Genomic DNA, 12,419 nt, shown 5'->3' with positions numbered 1-12,419 from the left:
ATAAAATGTTTATATAGGTCCACGTTTTGATATAGCCCCCATAGGACGATATCTCCCGATTTTCGGTATTTTGAAGGTTTTGGCCTCATTATCACACCGAGATGGCTGAAATTTGGTATTTAGTCTTCGTTGGGGATATCAAACTTCCCCCCCCCAGAAATTTGTAGGTATAGGTCCGCCCCATCATATAGCCCCCATAGAACGGTAACTTCCGATTTTCGGTATTTTGAATGTTGTGGCCACATTAATCCACCGAAATGGCTGAAATTTGTGGTGGAGGGTATAAAAAGTTCGGCCCGACCGAACTTAACGCTTTTCCCACTTGTTTTTAGCACTGATCTAGCGGCGCGAAATTCATAACTTGCAAACGAATTGAGATACGTCACTGAAATTTTGCACAAACTCAGCTTGTACCTGTGGGTAATAATGGGCCAAATATGAACAATATCGGCAAATGTTTTGGTATAGCCCCCATATAACGGTACCTTACGATTTTCGGTATTTTGAGGATTTAAGCCACAATTTCGTAACAAATAAGCTGTAATTTGGTACTGCGGGGTTTCTAGTGGTCACAAAATATTTCCACCAAAAATTATGAACATAGGTCCACGTTTTGATATAGCCCCCATGTAACCGTACCTCCCAATCTAAGGTATTTTGAATATCATGACCACATTTTTAATTCAACTTGGCTGTAATTTTGCATTCCGTGTTCTCACTGCGTATAAAATCTTCTTGCAAAACATTTTGAATACGGATTTATGTTTCGATGTAGCCCCCTTTTATGGTACCCCCGATTCGTTGAATTTTTACTTGTTATCCCATATTTTAATAACATATTTATCTATAATATGGTATTATATAGTCTCCTGGGGTAGAACTCCTTCTTGCAAACATTTCTCAAGATAGGTCCATATTTTGATTTAGCTCCCATACAAATGCACAGCTAAATTTGTATGAATTTCATGCAAAATCCCTTATTTTAAAAGTGCAGTCATCAAAAGATTTGCAAATATTTGCAGCTCGAATGTGGTTATTCAGTACCAGAGAGTCCAATTTCATTCCCCAAAAAATAATCGGACTTAAGTTCGGCCAAGTTTACAAGATGCACTCTATGGAACAAGCGAGTATAACCCATAAAAACACTAAAAAATTTAATTTTTTGAAAATTTACCTCCAGACCCCAAACTAATTTTTATAATTTAAATCACACCCTCTGCTATTAATTAAAAATATATCTTGTCCATTTTCATTAAGAATTTATTTAACATTTAAACAAATATGAAGTTAATTTTTTGCAACAATTTTTTAAAATCTGGTGCAACAAAAACTCTTGTATTTGATAGTGAATAACTGAGTTAATATTTACAACAACAAAAATGAAAAAATAAAATCTTTGTCTGCAAAGTGTCTGTAATCGATACAATGGAAAATATTTCGCAATTTTATAGTTCGATTTTTTGACTTTCGCGCCGCTAGATCAGTGGTTTCGACCAGTGTGCGTCGTGGCGTAATTGATCAATTATATTTTTAACAACTCATTTTATTGATGATTATTTTTCATATGTGAACAAAACGCCATAATAAGTAACTTCGAAAATTACTGGTCCCGAACTAAATAAATCCCGGGTTTCGGGATTTCGGGATCGCCATCCCTAGTACGAGCAATAAGAATTTTTTAAACGCTTAAATATGCACCACCAACTTTCCTTATTTTGCCGCGTGCCGACGGTGAGCGCTGAACACAATCCTCGGAATTGTTGTCGGGCACACACCCTCTGTGCTCCGTACTCATTACTAAGAAAAAAACTCATTATTTTTCAGCTTACTAGTGATGCAATAATGGGTTATTCGACTCATGTGGCTCCTAAAATTTTGCTGGGTACTAGTGAAACCTCTTGTAAACGGAATGGAGGGATGGCTGGATTAAGTCTGCTGTGAATTCTATAGGAGTGGAGTATTTAGAGAACGCGAAGTAAATTCGGCAAGCAAAGGACTTTTTTCTTTTAATAATCTTTATAATTTTTGCCTCATTAGATTCCCCGAGAAGTTTTTATTGTAAACGAAATATTATATAATTTTTTTGAAGAGTAAATGGACCTTAATTTTGAAAAAAGTACATTGAAAATTTTTTAATTTTTTTGTTATTTCTGCGAATACTGAGTAACATTTTACAAATATTATGCTGAAGTCACTTCGTGATTACAAAAAATTGGCGGATTCGAAATGGGGATATTATCTAAATCTACATTAACGATTTTTGGTGCGAAAGGAACAATTTTATTTTTTGAAATTGAATATGAACAAATTGGCAATACTTCTCATATGTATGGACACTAGGGCGCCCAATTTTTTTTAAAGGCCTATCCACTAATTTGTATCTTTCCATAGTAATATGTATGGGGTTAAAGGTGCATTTTCATGAAAATTCTCTAAAAGCCACATTTATGATCCAATCGATGAAAAAATACCAGTGGCTAAAAAGAATCCGGCAAAATGTGTGAAAATCAAATCGTATTTTAATATAGCTATATTGGACCAAAATACCTAAAATCGGGCAAATATGCATATTGGAGCTATATCAAAATACAATCCGATTTTCACAAATTTTTCTAGGATTCGTTTTTAGCCACAACAACTGGTAAAAATTCTCATCGCTTGGACTAAAACTTACTCAGGTGGCACGGGTTAACGTGAACCGATCGCCAAAATATGTCATATATAAAAAAAAATTAAAGGTCGCCCTAAAATTGTCCGAATTATTGAGATTTTTCTACTTGATACTCCGGACATCCCTATTTTTACACTTAAAGCATTTTTATACTCTAAACCACAATATAGGGAGGGTATTATAATTTGGTTTGGCCCAAAAGTTCGCAACACATCAAAATAATGGTCGTAGACCTATACTTATATACCAAAATTAATGTCTCCACGAGCTGAGTCGATCTGGTTATGTGTATCCGCCCGTCCATCTAAATATTGTAATTACGCTACAGGTCGCAATTTTGATCGGATAGGCTCGGGTTTAAAGGGGTTTCCAGAGCGGAAGAAGCTTTTGGTGATTGTCGAATCATATTCAGGTGTTGAAATGGGCAAAAAACTTCTTTGGAGAAAAAGTAAAGGTTCTATTCTTATGCTTCTAGGCTTCTATTAAGAGTATTCCAAAAGCAAAGCCTAACAATGAGAGTAGAAAATGTCACAAAAAGGACGCTCAAAAATCCCAATTTCCAATTTGTCGAAGTTAGTTCCATGGCGGATATTTATGCTTCTGTTGGACATATTCCATGGGGATAGCTTGATAATAAAACTTGCCCATCTGACCTTTAAATTAATTCAAAATGTCGCATGGATGGTAAAATATCAGAGGCGCTGAGCTATTCAAATTTTTATATTTTGAAGTTTTTAATTTAATGACAAATAACTTTGCTTCTACTTGGTGTATTAAAGACATATGGGCATATTTGTAGAAATTTGACTTATGTTGAAGAGTATGTTTGGTGTATTGTAACACGCGAACTGTTGTACATCAACACAAACTCTGAACGTATATCGGTAAAATGAACTGTTTTAGCATGATTCACCGAAGGATTTTTTAAATAATTATTTGTGCGGAATCTTTGACCATTAATGTGGTAAAAAAATATAGGGAAAATGTGTTGAAGCAAACACGTTTTTGTTTGTTATTGTCCAATTATTAGCTTTAGAACACAATGCACAGCTTAATGCTCAAAGAGAAAGTTAAAGAATACATTCCATACACTAAACTTCCTACGTGCCATTTTTTCGAATTTTCACTTTAACCGCGTCAAAAGGATTCTGACATTTTGAAGCAAAACCTAGGTGGTTTTGGAATTTTTGCTCTAATCCGGACATGCAACTAGATTTGTTTAAAAGCTTATTATGTGATTGTAGTACTCGCGAATTTGCATTTTTGATGTATAAGTTGAGCGTGTAGTCTTCATAGGATCGCAGCAATCTCCGCTCAAAGTCAAAATTTTTGTGCGTAAATTTTTCTAAAAAACCTATTTTTTTGTCCAAATTTTACAACTTTCTTACGATTTCTGTGGAAACCCGCGTAAAATAATTGTTTTGAGTTCTGAATCTAATAAGCCATGCGCGTACAAATCCATCCACTAGATCGGCGGATATGATACCCCTTTCGAAAATTTGCAAAAAATGTTTTTTAACATATCGCGTATTAAAATGAGTTTTGGATGTGTCAGTTCTACTTAAATAAAAAGATCGATAAGCGTGTTTAAAATTTGCGAAAACAGATATTTAAAGACTATCGCGAATCCAGAGATATAATAGATTTTTCCTAAAAATTGATCGCATTGAAACAGCATAGAATGATGTATTTTTAATGGCGATCATTGAAATCGGAATCGCATAAAATGTAAATGTACTTCGTGGAAATCATAGCCATTTTACTGGTTTTTACACCCTAATATGCAACAGATGCCACATCGTGGTCACCAAATAGAATTTCACAAAGTGTATATCAAATAAAAGGGATTGATTCGCTGTTTTCGAAAATCGGATGCGCATCATGTCATTTTAACTACTACGCGGTTTCTATGCAGTTCAAAAGTTGTAATATTTACTTTAACTTTATTTTAATTTTATGCCACAATTCGAAGTCCTTGTGATTTAATATAATGATATAAACACTATAGGTAAACTATAAAGCAAAAATTGGTAGCATCGGAATATATTCATATATTCATATATTGCACGAAATTTTGACTAAAAAGAGAAAGAACTTTAACATTTTGTTCTTCAACTTTTCCTTTAAAATCATAAAACAACAAAATTAAAATAATATAATTTTTATTTTTTTCCTCATATTATCTTCGCATTTTTGCAAATAACATGAATATTATAGCTCCGACCTTCACGCCATTGGCTTCATTTTATTTCTCACAATGTCTGCTGTTGTATTTTTTTACATATTTTTTGTAAGCATAAGCGCTTTTATTTCAAAAACGAATTTGCAAAAAAGTACAATTTTGTAATAAATTTGATTTTTCGCGAATCCATTGAAACATCTTAGGAGTATTTTGACATCATCGTAAAGGGCACAAATTCAGTTAACAGTAATAAGTTTTAACAGCTTATTATATCAAAACACGATTATTTTAGGATTTTTTCTAAATATTAAAATTAAAACGGTCATATCTTTTGCGCGCAACGCACAGTGATGGCACTTACAAGGGAAGGTGTGACAAAAATACTTCTAAATGCTATATCGAACTGAAATTGTTATTAAAAATAAAATATTGGGGTCCTCGGTTCAAAATTTCGCGTTGTTTCCATAAAACGAATCATCTTGAATTTAAGTATTTTACTGTTATGAAGACATTTTTCAACCAAATTTGCTGTAATCCGGTAACAGGAGTTATTATTGCATTGTAAGCATCCCCACGAAAAATTGCCAGTATTAGTCCATAATTTGGTTTACTCCCCTATGATTTATATATCGATTTATTTTGGCAGATGTCAACCAAATATTCTAAGTGACTATCTTCTTATAATGATCTCAGAGTTCAGAACATTATCTTATAAAGGAATGTCTTATCGGTTCACTTTTGACCACAGCTTCCATATAGGGTTACCATCCTTTTCTTAGTACTTTATAAGATTTAACCACATTTGTCTGCAGAATTACTTGTAATAATGTATTTTTGGTTCTCAATGCGGGGAAAAATCTCCACTTTTTAGCGTGGCCCAACATTAGGGTGTCCCAAAAATAAAATAAGTTATATGTTAAAGTAAATACCCCCAAATCTGTTTTTCGCGAGTTTTCATTGCAGTTCTAAGTTACCATGACCATAGAGGTCGCTAATAGTACAAAAAACATTATATTGAAACCAAATTTAGGAAAGGATAATAAAATTACTTAAAAATATTCCAAAAAATATAAATTCAGCAACTAAAAAAGGGTGTTAAACTTTTGGTCATAACTGCAAAAACCGCAAATTTCCGCAAAAAGTCTCTACAGTTTTGAAATCTACAGGCGCTAGGCTTCACTTTGGTACTAGTGGCCATTTGTGCGAATTTGTGGAAAGTAACTTAAACTTTAAGGAAATCCATACATCTATATATAATTTTTTTCATTTTGACCGATATTGTAACCAAAATATATGGCAACCCTTGCAATTTAGAGGAATTTTCACAACTAGAAAAATGAAGCTATAACAATTTACTAAATAATTCAACTTAAGTTAAGGCATTAAAAACAGCAATTTGTTTCATAACCATTTTTTCTCATTTTTAAATACAATTTTTTCTTCAAAATTAGTCATGCTTGTGCGGCTTTTTCTCCTTAAGAACCGCGAAAAATTGGAAAAAATAAGTTGAGTTTCGAAAAATTTGGAACGTTTTAAAGCGATTTGCATCTTTAAATTTTTAAAATGACGACATGATTTTTTTAATTTTTGTCGTTGGGCGCATCACTGTGGTCAAGGTTATTAACAAAAAATATTTTTTGAATGACGATTTTTTTCTTTATCTATGTACCAAAAATCATTGATGTAGCATCAACATTTTTTTTTGATTTTTTTAAAAAGGAAAACTCAATTTTTCAAATTTGTGCCCATATGTATACAATTTTAATCAAGAAGACCAGCAGACCTTTGTATGTAGTCAAATATAAAATTAATTATTATACCCTACACCACCCTGTGGTATTATGTCTTTGTGCATTTGTATGTAACATACAAAAGTAAACGAGATAGACCCATAGTTCCTTCTAGGCAGGTACATAAAAATCACCTTCTGAGTCGATTTATGCATGTCCGTCCGCATTTTCGGACGATTTCACATATTTACTGCACCAAACACGCTATACATATCTGATTTCGATGAAATGTAGAATGTGCCACTGAATTCACTCTAAAAATAAATGTGCCAAATTTTATCGAAATCAGTTCAGATTTGGATACAGCTCCAGTATATATTTTGGGCCGATTTCACGTATTTGCTGCGCCAAACACGCTATATCCGTCCGATTTGAATTCGGTCTAGCAATATGTGTACCATATTATATCGAAATCACAGAGGTGTAGGGTATCATATAGTCAGCCCGCCCGACTTTGATACTTTCGTTACTGGTTAATTATTTTGGTTCAGTTCGTTCTAAGTCATTTGGTATAAAAACCAGTGTTGCTGTTAACTTTACTATCTCCATAACAGAACGTTTATCAGTGAAAAGCTTATGTACAGAAGTAGTGATGTAGGGTGTCACATAGTCGGTCCGAAAAAAATGGGTGGACTAAACTCGGGACCGCGCATTGAGAACAAAAGTCGAGTGAATATTTGTCACTTGGGTATAAAACGTTCTTTGTTTAATAAAGGATAAGGATCTATTGCAAGATCCGAAACTATAGTCTTCCCTGCCTTACCCTTGGTAAATAATGTCAATTTTTTACAGAACAACGACTATGGTATTATAAAAAAAGACTATAAAAAAACAAGTAAAAACGCCTTAAGTTCCACCACGAAATGTACTGAACTAATATGGAATAATTATTTGTTTCGGTATATGTGGGCTATACCATAAAATGGACTTATGTTCATAATTCTCGATAGATAAGTTTTTTACCTCTAGGAACTCTAAATGCCAAATTATAGGCAATTCGGCCCAAAATGTGGATAAACATACATATATTATTATGCAAAAGCTTATTTAGTGATTTTTTGGTTCGGGAACATTTAAAAGTCAGTTTCACAATTTCTTTGTGGTGATGGAAGTCGAGGATATACAATTTGTGATCTAATAAGAGTATTTCGTGATCTGTGAGTTGTTTGTAAAGAAACGTTTATTAAAATTGTCCCTTGTCATGTTCTAAAATCTCTGCAGTAAATTTGAATACAATTAAACAGTAGACGATATTCTCGAATGCGTCCATGTTCAGATTTTTAAATACATCCTATCTAGCACTGATGTATTTAATCTGGTATGTTGAAACCCGTTGTGTGATTTATGTATGTATATGTTTATACAATTGAACCGTTTCTAGTATACCACAATTTTATTTTTCATAGAAATTAAAAAATTTCATAGAATGTGCAATATCACATTAGCCCCTTTTCGTCAGCCAATTAATTATCTATCGGTTTCTAACTGGAAGTGAAGAACCACAACAAAAAGAATTTTTTTTGTATAAAATATCGATACAAATTATTTCTGTGTGTATTCTGAGGAGTGTTTTTACAACTGTTTTGGTCACATCACCGCAAATGTTTTACTGTTTGTTTATTTTTTACGTACATATGTACATACATACATATGTACATAGATATAAACGAATAGGTTTGATATTTAGAAACGTATCTTTTTAGTTTACATAAGCGCATAAGTATTCGTGAGAGTTTAAAAAGAAAATCAAACGATGTCTATATACATACGTATTGTTACAAACGTGCATATCTAGATTATATAATCCAATGATATTTCCAATCATAAGTCGATATTTGATTTTCATTTAATTTGGTTGTTTTTTTTAATTAATGGACACTTCGTCCTTGTGTTGCGTTCTTATTGACATACATATATTGCACCTATTTTTTAGATCTTCACAAAATGATTGACATTTTAGGGTATGTAAATACATAAACACTATATGTAGTTTTCTACACTCCCGACAAATTTTAGCGTCGTTCAATAAAGAGATCAGACCGATAAGTGAACGTGGATTATAGTATGGTCGATTAAATTTCGTGTGTTTTTTCGTGTTGGCTACTATACGAAACAGAGGAACTGAGTCGAGCGATCGTTAGCAATCGAAACAGCTTAAAGAACTGACAAAGTGGAATAATTCGATTGAACTCTTTGGCATTCTTCATTGAGTTCTCAACGAAAATTATTTAATTGTATTGCTGATTAATAGTAGGGAAGTGGCAGAGTAGGCAGTGTATGTAGTATTGGCATGGAAATGCAATGAGTAACACCGATGAGGCACTCTAATGTTTGAGACAGAGAGAAAGTTATGTAGGATTTTCATTTTAGAGGACGAAACAGCAATTACAGGGTATTTCAGAAATAACTTATTTATTTTATTTAATTCTCATTTTATGAAAATCTATAAAATTACTCATACTCGGTCATCGATTTTTACCTTATCGTGGTTTCGTTCTCTCTTCGACAGACCTTGTGTTGCCCAATGGTTTGGCTTGACGATAAGGAGAGATAAAAATGGTAATATATGTATGTATTTGTGTAGTATACCTGCACAATGATCAGGTATGGCAAATCAATATTTTGAAAACCGTACTAAAAATGTACGTTTTGGTTTAATCGGTACTGGTTTATCTTCTCATAACGATATTGGAAACATGTGGCATGACAGTTTCGAACATGCGGCGGTAAACAATATGTAATCAAACAAAAGTAAATGTCTTGGCGGCATTCACATCAAGTTGTCCGATATTTTTTGTGAAGTGGCTACAGTAATGCGGGAACGACGTTTTTTGATATTGACATCCAAACAGAGTTGTGTAACTTATGAAGAATGATTAAAATAACTTACTTGATTTGGGTCTACTAAATCCTCATCAGGAGTTAAAGCTGGTGACGACTTCCTATGTCCAGGTCTTCCGCCACCCGATGAACTTGTTCCAGAAGTACCTGTACCTAAAAAAACAAATAAATGAATAATTTAGTGAAAAATAAATGGATATGTTGTAGCTAAAAGGCTTGTGAAAAATAAACCTAGAACAAAATAACAATATAAAATGGAAGGAAATATGCTAATAGTTGTCAGATTTTTAGTTAAGCATTTTAAATTCTACGATTTTTGACGATAACTAAAAATCAGTAGTAATGGAGTGCACTATGCACGTAATGGTGCAAAGAAATTTCTACTTTGTATCATTGTTTCTTTCTATTATTTATTCCACACATACATATTGAGCATCAAAAATTCAACTTCAGCGTATTTCATAATTCATCTTTGAATTACAAAATACGAGCATGTGCTACCATGGCAAGCTGAATTGATAAAACTTCACCTGGACAGGGAGAAAACGTCGCAGGAACAGTCCTGGGGACAACCTTCACATCGTCAAAGCCTTCGAAATGGACACTAGGTATTTGGGTTAAACCTGCAAAACTGAATCGAGGTAGTAGTGATGATCTCGTCAAATCCAAGGAAGGGACCGATGGGCGTGAACTGCGAGCTTCGGAACTAGGATAAGCATCCAACAAGTCTCCTTAAAATGATGACAAGAATAGTGACTGCATTTAAGGTCAATCACGTTAGTTACCAGGCCTTTGTTCTATTTTAGTTCGCTGGGTTTTATAATGTGGCATTGGATGAATTTTCCTGAGATACTTCTTCTATAGTTCAAGGACGCAATGAGCAAAATTTATTGAAAAACTTCAATTCTTTTTAATTTGTGTAATGTTTTCAATATCAGATGTTTATTTCTAGCTTGTGTTTTAAGGGGCTTACCTAAATAATTGCGTGTTGCTTGTGCGTTATTTAAAACGAAAACAATATAAATGTATTTCAAATTTGAAATACATGTATTTTGTTTTTGTCTTGGACATGGTACATATTTCATATCAACATAGTTCATATTTGTATACTTTTTTATTTTAAAGGAAGTTTCAACAAAAAGACATGTACAACTAGTTAATATGAACTGGAAAAATAATTGTCTTTCGTTCAAATATCAATTTCATATTAAATTATATTCTTTTCATTCATGTTTCCTATTTTTTCTCAATGTTTTAGTGATTTCAATACATTTTTCAATTTTTATTTTCAGAATTAACAAGGAGAGACCCGCAAAATAACTTTTTGGTATATAGACTTTCAGACAGGCATTTGATTTTAGTTTCAGGATTTGTTCGAGAACTTGAAACAATCGACACGAAATGTAACTGCAATGAAAGAGAAGACATAATTTACTATGCTTTGAATGTATACTAATCGTTCCTCCGTTTACTTTTCATTCATATTTTGCGGTTTTTCTAAAAATGTTGGTGTTTTCATAAATTTTGAATTTTGTCTGTCATAATTAAGTTATTTCGATAAATACTCTCATTTTTCAGAGATGGGACATATTTTTTCGTCGTTCGCAGAATAATTTAAGTTGAACAATGCTGTTCGCTCACAAAATTGTGTATGGAAAATTAAGTAATTAAATTATAATTTGGTGTTGAACGACGAATAGAGAGCAAACTACCGTCGGTATGAACAAAACAAAAACAAAATTGTTATTTACATATCGCACCTGTTCAACAAAAGGGTAGTAACTCAAAACTTTGAAATTTAGGTTAATTTCCTCATAAAATTTAATTAATTACATTTACAGGGTATGTAAGGTCTATTTTAGTAAAACATCGTTCAGGACACTTCGTTTAATAATAAAACCACTGGGTTTCAAATGTAAAACGCCGTACACATTAGAGCCTTTTTTATTTATTTATTGACATATTTATGGTAATAAAATAACATTATATAAAAATAGCACTAGCATCTAAGGCTATCGGCTAAAATGTAGTTTAATTGATGTTGGATAATTTTACTGTTAATAAATTTACAATTTTTTATGGTGCAAAGATTTTCATATACAACTATTTTACTAATTAAATTAAACTATATTAATCTACTTGCAGTCGTACAATACTTCTTATCAATGGTCAGAAAACACATAATTTCGTAAGTTAAAATCATTAATATCGCACGTTTACTAGGTAATAACCTGACATCTAATTCGTATTAAGCAAATATCCCGGGTTTCCAACATTTTAAGCAGCTTTCCTGACTACCAAATTTACTTTTTAATATTACTTTTCAGCGAAATTTAGGTGATATTTCCTGTGCAGTCTAAAACTTCTCTACAATCAGCTCTCCTGACTACCAAATTTACTTTTTAATTTTACTTTTCAGCGAAATTTAGGTGATATTTCCTGTGCAGTCTAAAACTTCTCTACAATCGGTGTGTATTTATTCAATGTTTTCAAGGATATAAACTTCTTAGTCCATGTACACATATTGATTTTCAGTGTGCATGGGACATGAACCTCTTACGACTTGAGATATAACTTCAGAATTCAAATGCACTCATATCATTTTGGTGAATATATATTTTAGCCATTTCTATGAACATTAGCAACTGACTTTACCTTGTCGCCGAAACCAAAAAAGCTTTTGTTTTATATAAATTTAACTACATCCCACTTTAAATAAAACTTGTTGTTTTAAAATTTAAAAACAACAAAACCCGAGATTTGTCTTAATTATTTTACAACAATAAAATAATACACATCTCAACAAAACTGCCGAAAGTGAATCTAGTTTTATATAAATGTTATAGCTTTCGAATAAGACAATGAAATTTAAGTCTATTGGTTTTATAAATACGAGAATACAATATAACAATCAATCATAGTTACCGGTGATTTT

The 12,419-nt window shown here is 32.5% G+C and overlaps 1 protein-coding gene across 28 annotated transcripts in view; it reads right to left on the bottom strand.

The window, feature by feature from the left end:
- The window catches only part of Pde8 (phosphodiesterase 8), a 279,303-nt gene that overhangs the window by 66,271 nt on the left and 200,613 nt on the right, over positions 1-12,419 (bottom strand). For 14 of the 28 annotated variants that reach the window (XM_073955384.1, XM_073955383.1, XM_073955386.1 and 11 more), the window contains one exon: positions 9,534-9,637. In XM_073955384.1, the coding sequence (XP_073811485.1) occupies positions 9,534-9,637 (104 nt within the window). Of the gene's footprint in view, positions 1-8,412; positions 8,826-9,533; positions 9,638-10,014; positions 10,216-10,269; positions 10,416-12,419 lie in introns of those variants that run through there. The other 14 variants (XM_073955365.1, XM_073955371.1, XM_073955367.1 and 11 more) reach the window with 8 other exon arrangements.

The sequence above is a fragment of the Musca autumnalis genome, unplaced genomic scaffold, assembly GCF_047663935.1.
Source record: "Musca autumnalis isolate F117 unplaced genomic scaffold, ASM4766393v1 scaffold_5, whole genome shotgun sequence".
NCBI classification, from domain to species: Eukaryota; Metazoa; Arthropoda; class Insecta; order Diptera; family Muscidae; genus Musca; species Musca autumnalis.
Note: the sequence above shows the minus strand (reverse complement) of the source record. Positions and strands in the feature narration are given on the sequence as shown.